The sequence below is a fragment of the Neophocaena asiaeorientalis genome, unplaced genomic scaffold, assembly GCF_003031525.2.
Source record: "Neophocaena asiaeorientalis asiaeorientalis breed wild unplaced genomic scaffold, Neophocaena_asiaeorientalis_V1.1 scaffold150, whole genome shotgun sequence".
In the NCBI taxonomy this organism is placed as follows: Eukaryota; Metazoa; Chordata; class Mammalia; order Artiodactyla; family Phocoenidae; genus Neophocaena; species Neophocaena asiaeorientalis.
In genome coordinates, this window is record NW_020176571.1 from 5,054,925 (window position 1) to 5,069,076 (window position 14,152).

Below are 14,152 nucleotides of genomic sequence, written 5' to 3' on the forward strand. Positions count from 1 at the left end.
TGTCCTATTTCAGATCTTGGGCCAAGCGTTGTCTGTGTCAGTCGGTTTCAGAACCCTGAGTTAAGTAAGTTTCACTAAGAGGAACTATGCACAATGAGGGGCTTTTAGAGAACAGGGAAGGAATCCATCTCCCTGCCTCTGCTGTCACCTGTATGGACTCTATGTGATGCAGACCTGCCCAGGGATCAGGGGTCTCAGATGAGGTCTCACCAAATACAGCAGAGAGGTGATGCTTTTTGGTTGGGGGGGAATTTAGACCATGCTCACCAGCATCTTTGATGACAGTCGTTGACTAGCTCTCTGATCTCGGCTCAATTTCTTACCCTCTCTAAAGCTCAATGTATGTGTTCTTGTTCTCCCTAAGACAGGGAAGAGTGGCCACCCTCAGAGGTGCAATAAGAGTGAGTGAGGTGTGTTTGAGGGATGCATGCAAGGCCGTCGGGGGAAGGGCGCCATGAACACCCACACAGCCCAGTTCTCGTGAGTTCATTTCTAACCCGCTCCTTCCAGACACCCCAAGTCTCTCCTTCCCTCCATCCTTTCACAAGCGTTTCCCTCCCTTGTTGGTTTTGGATCCACCAGTGAGTTAACCTACGTGTTCCCAGTCTAATCTCACCCTGCTTCTTCCAGGCTGCCCGCCCACACGGGGGCTGGGGAATAATTGGTTTGTCCTCATCGGTGTTTGTAGCGCCTTCCCTTCAAGCGTCCTCTGTGCGTTTCAATTAACCTGCCACTTTTTCCTCTCTCCTGCTTCCGGATCATTATTAAAGGGATTAACCAAAACCAGAGCAGTCCCCAGCGGAGGCTCCACCGGGACCTGTCTCTCCCAGCCCCCAGCCTTGTCAGGGGTCAGTTCAGAATATCTTCACGTGGCCCCAACTGACTCATTTTGAGGCCTCAGGACCCGTATTCAGAACAAAGCCAATTTGAATTAATTTTGCAATTAAGACCGGAGAACAAGCCTGGCCTTGGTTTAATGTTTCCACCACACTCCTCTCCTTTTGGTCATTCTGCTTTAAATCTTTCGCCTCCCCACCTCTCACTCTTTCCATTCCCTGAGCAAGATATTAGGGTTATCTGGCGGGATGTGGTCTTTGGACATCTTAGCATTCATCAGAGACCAGGTCATCGCTGCAGAAATTCTCCAAAGAATTAGGTCCTTATGGCTACAACTGGCCCGTGTCCTCGAGTGCACTTACCCCCAGCGGACGTGGCGGCCCTGGACATAATGAAATCTCTAGAATTTGCATATTCAACACTTGGCACATGTGTTTGCTCTCACACCTCCTCCCCTAGGAAAGCTAGAACAGAGCTATAGAACAGTGCTATTCACCCCATTTTCCGGCGCTGGGGCCAAACCCAGGGTCTGAGGTGGTACATTCTGTGCTCTGTATGAAGCAACGCACGGGACAGGCACCTGCAGGGGCCTGACCTTGGAGGGCATCAGGCCCAGGAAGGACGGGAGGAAACTGAATTGTGTTTCCTTTCACGGGGAATCTGAGAGGAGGAAACAGGAGTGGTGGCCTCAAGCCCCTGGAAACTGCTGAGGGGTGCCTAGAGGCTTCTTGGGGGGATGCTCAGCCTGTCGGGTTGAGCTGTCCTGGCTCCAGACTTGGAACCTGAGTTTCCTCTGGACTGTGTGAGAGCTGGGACAGAGAGACGGCACAGGGCATCTGCTCCAGAGGCAGACGGCCATCCAGTCTGGGCTCTGCTGCTTGTTAGCGAATTATTAAACCTCCCCATGCCTCGATTTCCTCATCTGAAATGGGAAATGTAACTACCTACCTTCGAGGGGTTGTTACCAAGATGAAAGATGCAATGTATGTCATTTCCCTGCAAGAACATTTTTGTGCTTGGTGACCCCACTCTGCCCAGGCTACAAAATTCACTCGGTACACGTGCCACAAGCAGTGGCTGGGGGTTCGTGGCCAGGCGGTGGCTCGCACGTGCCAGGGAGCTAGTCCTAGAGCGGTGACTTGGAACTCAGCGGTGTCGGCCCCCGTCTCCCCCGTGTGGCAGGACAGACCCTGGTTGCTGTGGCCTCAGACCCTGTACCACCGTCCTCACCGGCTTCTCTTCCATTTCAGCTGTTCCTCCCAGACCCCAAACCCTCTGTGTGTATCGTACACGGAGCCAAAAAGGAGGAATCAGAAATTGCTCTCTTTTGAGTATTTTGAGGGATGGTGAAACCTTGTAGGAATGTTGCTCCAGGGACTGGGAAAGCACCATATGTGGGAAAGCATTTCTAAGCGAGCAAAATAGCATCTGCAAGCTGGTCAGGATCTTGGACAACTCTGAGCGGGGAAAACGGGCACTGGGGAGAGTGCAGGAAGGGGTCCAACGGAGGTCTTTAACAGGTCTTTTTCCAATTATAGCCGAGAAGAGCCTGGGGACCCTGGCCTGCTTCAGAGCCAGGCCTGTATTTTCTTTGGGAGAAGAGGCAGAGTTGATTGGCTTCCAAACCAGGCTTGGCAGAAACCCAAACAGGATCCGAGGCCAGGAAGCTGTGTCTTGGTAGGTCTTGCTTGTAGTAGGTGCTCATTCAGTAAACGGACCTGGAGACTCGACAACAGCGCAACCCCGTGCCGGACGTCAGAGACGGGGGGATGAGAAAGACGTGGCCTGGTCATGCGGGAGGAGCCATTCAGACAATGCTAACTCACTAGGATCGTTGCTTAAACGGGGGTCTCTATACACTGCAGTCACCACCAGCGAAGGAGCATAGAAGTCTCTCGAAATTGAAACATTCACCGATGCGCCTTCCTGGTACTGCCTTTCCTCTTCCACTGCCCACTCCAGGGAGCTAGTCCTCTTCTACCTGGCGTGTGTGCACGGGGGGCAGGCATGCAGTGTCTTCTGCTGCCACAGATAACTGAGGTTCATGTTCGTCTAACCTGTCCAGTGGATCACGATATGCCGGGCACGGTGCTAAGTGCTTTCATAATGATGTCACTTTTCACCCCTGACAATGACCTTGATTATGCACCGGCCACGCGATCTCCGTTACATTTAATCACCGAGGATCCCCTGTCGCTCTCTGTGTCATGTAGCAGTCAGACCTCACACAGCTCGCTTTGCACTGCTCCGGGTCTCAGTGCCCTTAGTGGTAAAAATGAGGTGGTTCCCTATGGCCCCTTCCAACGTCAGCATCTGTGTTTGGGCGAATTTTATTAGCAACATTCTTGGGCTTGCTCTGAAAACCCGAAAGCAGATTATCAAAGTGGAGTCCGCAGGAAGCCTCTGGGTTTTAACGCGGCCTTGCAGATATCTAGAAACACTTACCAGCCTGCAGATGAGTTACTCCCAGGACTTATTCCAAAGTATCACGACGAGTTTTTGGACTTGATGGCAAGCAACCGTCCAGATCCAGAAATGGGTAGGACCCAGGCTGAGGGGCATTTGGGAATTTTTTTGTTTGTTTGTTTGTTTGTTTTTTGCGGTACGTGGGCCTCTCACTGTTGTGGCCTCTCCTGTTGCGGAGCACAGGCTCCGGACGCGCAGGCTCAGCGGCCATGGCTCACAGGCCCAGCCGCTCCGCGGCATGTGGGATCTTCCCGGACCAGGGCACGAACCCGTGTCCCCTGCATCGGCAGGCGGACTCTCAACCACTGCGCCACCAGGGAAGCCCTGGGAATTTTGATATACTTCATTTTGTTCATTTGTCCCACCGCACCACCAGCAGTGCTGGCCAGATACCTCTGTGCTGAATTTGCGTGCTTGGGACCTGAGGGGTTACTGGGGTTTGCCTTGGGGCTCCACAGGTAGATGGGAGGGTAGGAACAGTCCAACCTCTACAATCCTCTGTAGAGAATTGAAAAGCAATAATAAATCAACTACAAGTCAGTCTGCTTTGTACGATCTGATCACTGTGCTTTGGCGATTCTTTGCAATATCAGTGATGAAGCCTTCCTCTCTGACGATCCTGACCTCTCCCCCAATCCCCCCCTGCCCAGGGGAGCAAGGAAGGCGGTCTCAGGAGCCTTTCTCATTATCCACAATGCCGGGCCCTCCCTGCCGGGTTGCACTAAAGTCACAGCTCCCGTCCATGGCCCTGCACGCTGCACCCTGTGGGCTTTGCACATCCCTTTTGACCAATGATAACTTTCCGCCCTTACTTTCGAACAATTTCACCAGGATGAACTGTCTCAGTTCCTGCAAGCCGGGGCATCACACAGAGCCTGGCGCTCAGAGAGGGGACCTCAAACTCAAGGTGTGATGCTCTGTGGTTACCATCTTGAAATTCGGAAGAATTTTATTTTTGACTGTGGGTTTTCTAAGTGAGGTCCCATAGGACCATGGAGCAGGCACCTGGGGGCTCCGAGCATTGCCTCAAACGTGGTCACGCCTCCTGCCGCCATCCTGCCTGTGAGAAACGTTTGCCCTAGGCCCTGCAGACTAGGTAGCCAGTTCTGTGCATGCAGGGCAGGCATTCCAGCCACCCTCGGTCCATCTCTGACTCCCGGCACCCACTTTGCATTCACTGTGGTGTGGACTCAGGGGAGAGGCAGACACAGACAGGAAGGAAGGGGCTCCTGGCCTTGGAGGAGAGAGTCTATGGAGTAAACCACGTCATGCCATGTGACACCTGCCAGCATGCCACGGAGATGCAAAGGAGGCCAGGCTGCTGCTCTCGGGGGAGCATCGTGGAAAAGTTAGCTTCTGAACCAGGCACTGAAGAATCAGCAAAGTTTCGGCAGGAGAGGAGGCTATGAAAGCGCGCAAGGTGAAGGGTCACATGGGCCGTAAAGCTTGTTCAAGCGGTTCGTGTACAGTGAACAGGGCTGAAGGGTGGGGTGTGGGAGCCCGATCATGATGTGACGAAAAGGAATGCTGGACCCGGAGTGCAGAGCCCCCCTCTCTGCCCTTGTGTGCCTCTCCTCTTCTTTAAACTGCAGTTTGGGTTTTCCTCATCTATAAAATGAAGGACTCGGATTAGATACCCTTCTCCTTCTTCCATCCTTTGGTTCCATATACAGGCCACCTCCCATATAGCAGCCCCATCCATCAACGTTCTCCCTACCAACTCACCCTTGCAATGAACTTACTAATCTGGGCGTGACTCTTACTGGACCCGGGACCTCCCTCCACTCACCACACGTGATTGATTTCCCTGTGAGCAGGTAGCCAGCTTATTCTTAGTAGATCGTGGCTGGGCTTTTGGGGGGTTTCCTAAATTGTTTTTCGATCGCCTCTCCATCCCATATTATTTTATTGCAGCTGTACTCTATTTTGGAAGGGAGAAGGGGGTGTAACTCTAGTTGCACGTACACCACACTTTTTGTGTTCATCGTTGATTTTGTTGGGCCTGCAAGATTGAAGGGGATGTCACTCTTACGCAGAGCTGGGGGGGAGATCAGTTATCCTGTGGGAACCATTTTCCCAGGATAATACAGTTCCTGGAGGCAATCTCTAGAGGTGGGCAGCACGGCTAGAATCCTTCTCTCAGCCCTGACCTTGAAGGAGTCAGTTGTCCAGAGAGTAGTTCCCATGCAAGGAAGACGGTCCCCTTATCAGAGAGACAGGCTGGGCGCCAGGAGGAGGAAGTTGGAATAAAGTGACAGCAGTGCTGTTGGCCTTTGGGGACAAGAGCGCAGTTCTTCCAGCGAGATGGGGAAAGAGGATGCCTCTGAGTCCCGGGAGCGAGTTAGCTCGGGCAGGCTCAGACACGGGTACTTGGTAAGCAGGGCTGATTTTCTATGTCTTGTGCCACATTTGTTTATTTCCCTTCTCTTCTCCCCCTGGGTTTCTCGAAATACCAAAGGTGAACCCAGGGAAGGATTTTCTTTTCCGTGCTTAGAGCTTTAAAGAGGAAACGAGAAAGGCCTGGGGACCGTAAGGTGGCTTCAATGGTGATTACAGAATGAACACCTCGAGGGGAGTGGTGTGAAGCACAGAGCACAGGAGGGGTCATTAGTGCAGCCAGCCCTCCCCACCGGAAAGATCTCCGTCCCGTGCCAACCCTCGGAAAATAAGGGCTGTGCTCTAGTGAGGGAGAGACCAGCAATGAAGGTATGTCAGGATCAGCCCTCTAATTCCCCAAGGACTCAGCAGAAACCCCAGGTCGAGGCTCTACTATGGCAACAGAATGAGAGCGTTGATAGGTGAAGATGCCATTGAAACAAGGAGACAGCAGAATTAGAAACAGAACCATTAAAAGGAACGTTTCATAGTGGAAACTTAAAAAGTCAAACATGAAAAATTAACAGGGAATCTTGCACTTCAGGGCAAGTGTAGCCCATTAATTTGAGCTGTGTCTCCATCTTCTACGGGTGGTGCTTTGGGGGGCCTGCTGTCTTGTGAAGAGGGTCTCTGGGGATCAGGTGGGCACCTTGGCGAGCATGTCCATTGGAGAGGTCGGCAGAGCACCTGACACTCAGGCCCTCTCACAGTATAGGTCGCAGCCCACATGGTCATTTACAAGGGCAAGAGAACAGCTCTTCCAGGCTGGCCAAGAACGAGCCATCTTTGATGCTATGGATATAGAAGCAACTGGCCCAACCCCCAGCCTTGGGGTATCTGTTCCTTTGAGAGATCTCAGGGGCTGCAGTGGAGGGGGCAACAGAGCTATGATTCTTGAGGCAATTGCAAAGCTACTGCCACTGATATTTTTTTAATTAAAAATGTATGTACGCATTTATAATTTTCAGGTTCCCTTTCTTTGCATTTTGTCGAGGTGGAGCGGGATGTGATCTTTTCAGGCTCAAGGGACCTTTAAAGGAGTGGCTGGAGACGTCCCTGGCGGTCCAGTGGTTAAGACTCCACGCTTCCACTGCAGGGGACACGGGTTCCATCTCTGCTTGGGGAGCTAGAATTCCACATGCTGCATGGCACAGCCAAGAAAAACTTTTTTTAATAAATAAATAAAATAAAGAAGTAGCAGGACGTCATCTACACACAGCAGAAGGCTGCAGATGGTAGACGTCAGGTGCAAAGGTGACAGGTGCTATCTGTCCAGAAAAGAGATGGAGGTTGAAAGCCTGGAGTCAAGCACACCTGCCTCTTTGTGACCCGGGTCTTCGGGAAAGACCTGACTCTTCTAGGCTGTAGTCCTTCCGGTGATGTTCGTGGTTTCCTTGTGAAAAAGATGAGGGCTTCCCTGGTGGCGCAGTGGTTGAGAGTCCGCCTGCCGATGCAGGGGACACGGGTTCGTGCCCCGGTCCGGGAAGATCCCACATGCCGCGGAGCGACCCTCTCACACAGCCATGTTGCTGGAGGAAAGATTGTTGTGGTGAAGGCACTTGGACATCTAGGAGAGAAAGGAGGGCTCGTAAAAGGCAGTATTTCCCAGGGGAATGGGAGAGAAATAGACAGCCTCTGTATCTGGCCAGTACGGGGGCGTTTTGAAGCTCCCCTAGGATGGTGGTACCCTGCTGTCTCTCTCGCCTCACAGGGGTCCTCAGCCTCTGGTTCAGGATGACAAAGACCCAGCGGCCACCACCTTCTGTTAACACCTATGTTTCCTTTTCAGATCTTACAGGTGAACAAGGTGATGTCCATCTTGTTTTATGTGATATTTCTCGCTTATCTCCGTGGCATCCAAGGTAACAGCATGGATCAAAGGAGTTTGCCGGAAGACTCGCTCAATTCCCTGATTATTAAGCTGATCCAGGCAGATATTTTAAAAAACAAGCTCTCCAAGCAGATGGTGGACGTTAAGGAAAACTACCAGAGCGCGCTGCCCAAAGCAGAGGCCCCCCGGGAGCCCGCCAAGTCGGAATTCCAGCCCATGACGGCCATGGGCCCCGAACTGCTACGGCATCAGAGACGCTACAACTCCCCCCGGGTCCTGCTGAGTGACAGCACCCCCTTGGAGCCCCCTCCCCTGTACCTCATGGAGGATTACGTGGGCAACCCCGTGGCGACCAACAGAACGGCGCGGAGGAAGAGGTACGCGGAGCACAAGAGTCACCGAGGGGAGTACTCCGTGTGTGACAGCGAGAGCTTGTGGGTGACCGACAAGTCATCGGCCATCGACATTCGGGGACACCAGGTCACGGTGCTGGGGGAGATCAAAACCGGCAACTCTCCCGTCAAACAATATTTTTATGAGACGAGATGTAAAGAGGCCAGGCCTGTCAAGAACGGTTGCAGAGGCATTGACGACAAACACTGGAATTCTCAGTGCAAAACCTCCCAAACCTACGTCCGGGCACTGACGTCAGAAAACAACAAGCTGGTCGGCTGGCGGTGGATACGGATAGACACATCCTGTGTGTGTGCCTTGTCGAGAAAAATCGGAAGAACATGAATTGGCATCTCTCCCCATATATAAATTATTACTTTAAATTATACAATATGCACGTAGCATATAAATGTTTATATTGTTTTTATATATTATAAGTTGACCTTTATTTATTAAACTTCAGCAACCCTACAGTATATAAGCTTTTTTTCTCAATAAAATCCGTGTGCTTGCCTTCCCTCAGGCCTCTCCTATCTGTTAAACCTGATCCTTGTAAGTTGGCTCTTGTAAAATCTGTGTACACCAGTATTTTGCATTCAGTATTGTCAAGGCCATGACTGTCGTTTTAGTAAACTTGTTAAAATCGGCTGATGTCAGAGTTGTGTGTAGACACAGTTATATCCCCCCTTCCCGGATGCCTCGTGGTTGATTCATTACCTAAAAGAACAGTTACCGCCTCCGTTGCAGTGATTCTGGGCAGCTGGGAGCCGCACCCTTCATTCTGACCAGCAAGCTCACTGCCCAGAACCTACTTGCCTTTCTCTGCTGCCAGTTTTGCCAATTAGAGTTACAATGTTACAGTCCCGAAACAATAACAATGAACCTGGCAATTTTCGTTTTGGAAGTTTCTTTTCAGCACATTTTGGGGATTTGAGATTGTTAAGGGTTGAATTCTTTTTTGGCTTCGGTTTTTGTTTTGTTTTTTGTAAGTGGTTTTCTGAGCACATAGGAAACATTTTTTAACTATTTGTAACAGAAATAATTGTATGGGGGCTTCCCTGGTGGCGCAGTGGTTGAGGGTCCGCCTGCCGATGCAGGGGACGCGGGTTCGTGCCCCGGTCCGGGAGGATCCCACACGCCGCGGAGCGGCTGGGCCCGTGAGCCGTGGCCGCTGAGCCTGCGCGTCCGGAGCCTGTGCTCCGCAACGGGAGAGGCCACGACAGTGAGAGGCCCGCGTACCGCAAAAACAAAAAACAAACAAACAAAAAATAATCGTATGGCTACCCAGAAGCAGAAATGGATCATGAGTCATCCGCACACAGAAGAGAAATGTGCTCCTAAGAGGTTCTCTTGGAGCCCCGCCTCCCCTTCTTCCGCTGATCCCTCTTGGTGCTGCAGGGGGGACTGAAAAAGGCTGGTGCTTTGGAGTCAGACCCAGGTTCAAATTCCAGCTACCCCCTGTGACTGTGGGCAGGGTTTTGAAGGCTCCCTGAGCCCAGGTTCCCTGGAGTCAGAGATTCAGATGTGGGTATGGGTCTTGCCTACCCCACAGGTTGCCATGATTCAGCTCTATTACTGCAGTAGGCGTCCCAACAGAGGGTAGATATTCAAGAATGGAAGTTCCTTATCCCTTCCCTCCCTCTCCTTACTTAGGTATTGTGTTCCTCTGTATCATTTTTGGGTTTTGGTGGGTTTTTTTGTTCTCCCGCCACCCAGCTTTACTAAGATATAATCGACCCATAACATTGCATAAGTTCAAGGTGTACAGTGTGATGAGTTGACATCCGTATATATTGCGAAATGTTTACCGCGGTAAGGTTAGTTAGCACGTCCTTCACCTCACACAAGTGCCATTGTTGCTCTTATGAGAACATTTAGAAGCTACCCTCAAGGCAGCTTTCAAGTGTACAGTACAGTATTGCTGTCTATAGCCCCCGTGCTGTACATTAGCTCCCCCAAACCTATTCCTCTTAAAATTTGAAATTTGTACTCTTTGTACAGCATCTCCTCTTCCCCCATCCCCAGCGCCTGGCAACCAGAGTTCTACTCTTTGCTTCTGTGAGTTCGGCTCTTTTAGAGTCTACTATACATGAGCTCTGTATCATTTTTGGTTGATTCATCCCCTTAGATGTAAAAACCCCAATTGGAAATTTCCGGGTGCCCACTGATCCCAGGAGGGGTCCACAACAGCCGAGGGGTCACTTGGTGATGGCCACACCTGTCCTGCCAAGGCAGACCCTAGTGATGCCCTCCAAGTGCTTTTCCCCTGGGAAGCAGTTCACCCTCCAGGGTCTGGAGCCTAAGGACTCCCACCTCCCATCTGGTCGGAGACACGAGGTACCCACCATACCACTATGGACCCTGCATTACTGCCCTGAAACCCTGTCTGTTCGCTTCTCTGGATTGCCCTGCCTCCATCCGAGGCCCTTGTGCGCCCTCAATATCTAGAGCAGCCTGTGCCCGAGATCTGGCCTCCCATAAAAGACACACATGCCTGATATCGTCTGTGTCCCTTATGGGATGTAGCCCTTTTGAAACAGGCTCGGCAAACAGCCGTGGCTTTGGTGATGAGCATAGCCAGCGCTCGATTCTGCGCGCCCAAAGCACGAGGGCAGGAAGTGAGGAATTTACCACGTACCCACCACATGCTGGGCACTTTCAAATGCTGCCACCCACCGTAAGTTGTCACAGATCCTTTGAGGTAGCGATTGTCATCTCCGGTCTACAGGTGGCGAAACTGAGGGTTGAGGGTTTAACCTGCCCGTGGCCACTGAGCAGGTAAGTGGCAGAAGGAGGGTGGAAATCCCTGTTTGAGTGCTGACGCTGTCCTGTCTCCTCCTCTCTAGTACCTTCCCATCCCCTTCCTGCAGCCTCGCGTTTCAGAATGAACCACACAGGCCTAGGGAAATGGAAAGCTTCGTTCTCTGTGTGGAAACCTTTGGAAGCTCCTGCTTCATGAGCCTATGTCAGGAACACAGTAGACCTGCCAGGAGGATACTGGGAGTCTTATGATGGACCCAAGCCCAGTTCTCAGGTTGGAGTTAAGGAGCCTTTATGTTCCTTTTCTGGAACTTCTACTCCAAATGCGTTTAGGGCCTGTCTGCACGGTCTGGCTGCCTGGGGAGACGGGCTTGGGTGACGGAGACCCCCAGAGTGCAGCCTGGGAAAACATAGTTCCTAAACAGCAGGGCTGAGTCCTGGACCCCACCTGGAATGGAAGGCGCTTGCCTACATGTCGAGAGCGAGTCTGGAGCAGCTTGCTTCCGGGGTAAGTGCAGCTCAGGGGAGAGCTGAACCCGGGGATGATGAAAACAGGCCTGAAAGGAGCTCCGGGCTTCAGGCTGTGGGGCAGCTCTGTTTCCGTCCCCGTGCTGGGGAACACAGTTCCCTTTCAGCAGCTATACTGGCATAAGAGGGCATCCAAGGTCTGCCAAAGCCAACGTGTTAGACTCACGGGCCAGGGCAGAGCCTTCCACAAGGTCCGCAGGAGGCCTTTTGCATCTGATGCACACGTTTGCCATTGAGATGATTGGCAGTTCAACTCATCTCTGGGACAGGAGGGCCTTGGAGGGCAGGTGTCTGGCTCCTGGAGATGTACGTGCTCTCTGTCACCTCCCTTGTTGCCTGGTTTCTTGCTGGAGCTTCGCTAAACAGAGAGGTGTGTTGCCGGGTAAGGAGCCTGGCTGGAGGGAAGGCAGGTTCCGGCCCGACTTTGTTGCCAGTGGCGGCGTGACCTTAGCTAAGTCACCTGTCCCAAAGTGGGCATTTCAGCATCCCGAGCTCCTACTGCAGAGAGGGGCAGTGTCCAGGCTGCCAGTCCTGTCTTCCTGGATGGATGCCATGTTCAGAAGCTCTGTTGGCCACTGGTGCAGGCTTCTCTCTGCCCTTTCATAAGGACGCTCCCTTCTACAGGCTGTGTGAACTTGACCAAGTTACTTAACCTCTCTGAGCCTTTGTTTCCTTGTCTATAAAATGAGGATAGTGCCTACTGCATAAGATCATTTTGCAATGTAATGAAAATATCCAGTTCCTGGCCCATCTGAAGCCCCTTTAGGGTTACCTCTGGTGGTTAGGTTCGGGGAAAGTTTCAGGAGCCTTCACTCTGGAATTCCGGTAGGAATTTCCCAACTTCATGGTGGAGGATTGATCCTAATTAAAGAGTCTTAATCACCTACCCCGTGGGAGGCAGTCCCCAGTTCACCCAGTTCCCTTCCACAGATCTCTTGAACCCTTCTCAGCAGAACTACTGGCGACGCACGTGATTTTCTGAAGAGTGTGTGTATGGCTGGCTACGGGGTTTGTTCCTTCTTGCAAATTTATGGGACAGCTTCGTTCTTGTATTATAGGTCTTTCTGTCTGTCTGTCTCTCACGTCCAGCAGCGCTTTCTCCAGGTTGGTGTTTAGGGTTTGGCATTTTTGAAGATCTTGGTTGTTTTCCCCTCCCCCATCCATGCATAAGCATGTCTGTGTGTGTACGTCTGCTTTTTATTTAGTTCATTTAGTCGGCGTGGAAGCCCTCCTTCAGGGCTTGGAGAAACCATATGCGTGTATGTTATCACCTCCGAACATGTGTGCAGGGATGAAATTCATGTCGTCACCTCCCAGCTACCCGGAGATTGGTCTGACTTCACCAGGAAGACGCATCCCCCAGGCTTCGAACTCGGATGGCCCCGGCCGTGCAAAGCCATGCCGGCTGCCCCGTGAGGCCTGGCCTTGCTCTTTTACCACAAACCCAGGAAGAGCCGCAGCCCCCGAGGACTGATTCTCTGACCTGGAACCTTCTTCTCCAGCCTAACCCTCGTCCTCCAGGTTCCCAGCCCCAGATCTAAGGAGACCTCCCAAACTCCTTGCACTCGCTTCTCAAGTTACAGCAGGCCAGTGGGCTGCTCGCGAGGCACACATGTTTCACCACAGGCTGAAAGGCAAGAGCTCTGGGTTGACGGGGACGCCTGGGGCTTTTGTTTGGTTCCAGATGGAGGGTGGCCCGGCTCGGACGAGCTGAACCACGGCGAGGATGCAGGCCCTCTGAAGGACCACGGGTTTGTTTCCTTCCATCCTGGCCCTGTATTTGGTACGAAAGGCCGACAAAATGAGCAGAGATGGGCTGAGGTGGGGGCCAGGGGTGGGGAAGGCCCATGAGGTGGAGAGGCGAAGGCCCAAACGTATCGAGAGAATTTTCTAGAGGCGGGCTAGCGCTGCAGAGTTTGGCTGAGTTGAATTGGTGCAGGGGTCCGTAATGACATTGCGTGTGCTGTGACAGAAACCTCTGTGGCAAGAAAACAGAAAAGTTTACTGGGAAATGGCGAAGCAGAGCTTAATGAGTTAGATGGCTTTTCACGTGGAGTTGTAGGGACGTGGGTGGGCGCCCATGAGCGTGTTTGCACGTAGTTGTGTGTGTGTGTGTGTGTGTGTGTGTGTGTGTGTGTGTGTGTAGCTGCTTTGATTTCCCAGCCATTGATGTATTGCCTTTTTTTAAGGAAAGGTCATGCTTGAGAAGAATGTTCTAGAACACGAGTTTAACGTTTAGGAGACTGAGCTGGGAGCCAGCTGGGGAGCATATGGAACACAAACACTCTTGGGGCTGGAAAACAGGCTGGTCGGGGTTGAGGATTTACAGGCCGAAAAGGCATCAGGCAGATTCCAACAGCCGAAACAGAAGGTGCTGAAGGTGTGGGCCTTCTGATTGGGGAGGAAAGTGCTGGAAGCTGGTGCTGGGGTTAGGGGTGGAAAGGTAAGGTCAGACTGAAGAATAAATAATCGTAGTAATGGTTATCATGTCCTGGCTGCTTCTTCCCTGGAAGGCTCCGTGCACACCCCAGTAGTTCTAACTCTTGTGCCGTTGAGGACATTGGTCAAGGAAAGTTAAGTAACTTACCCAAGGTGGTACAGCTGGTAAGGGGACGTGTCCAGATGGGAGCCCGGGTGGTCTGGGTGGTCTGGAAGCACATGCTCTGCACTCTTTGAGGAAGACAGCAATGGGGAGAATGCTGAGTGCCTCAGGGGACCTTGACCTGAATTTCAGTGAGGTGGGCGAGTGAGGAGGGTGGCAGGTATGTGGCACAAGGAACAATTAAAGGGTCAACGCAGCAGGGACTCACAGCAATCGATCTACCTGGGGGAGATGCCAGACTCACCAGCACGGAGGCTCCCTGCAGCAGGGACTTTCAGTAGATGGGAAAGAGGAGTGGGTCTCCCACCCAAACCCCCCAAACCCATCCCCCACCCAGTAACTTATCAACTGCTGTACTA

At 52.1% G+C, this 14,152-nt stretch overlaps 1 protein-coding gene across 1 annotated transcript; it reads left to right on the top strand.

Annotated features, from left to right (window-relative positions):
- Positions 1–7,471: 7,471 nt before the first annotated feature.
- NTF3 (neurotrophin 3) lies at positions 7,472–8,481 on the top strand. The gene has a single exon (XM_024733356.1). The coding sequence runs from the start codon at positions 7,490–7,492 to the stop codon at positions 8,246–8,248; it is 759 nt and encodes a 252-aa protein (XP_024589124.1). The 5' UTR covers positions 7,472–7,489; the 3' UTR covers positions 8,249–8,481.
- The last annotated feature ends 5,671 nt before the right edge of the window (positions 8,482–14,152 follow it).

Excerpts from the sequence above, each read along its gene's own strand:
- NTF3 (XM_024733356.1), top strand. The coding sequence starts at position 7,490 with ATGTCCATCTTGTTTTATGTGATATTTCTCGCTTATCTCCGTGGCATC.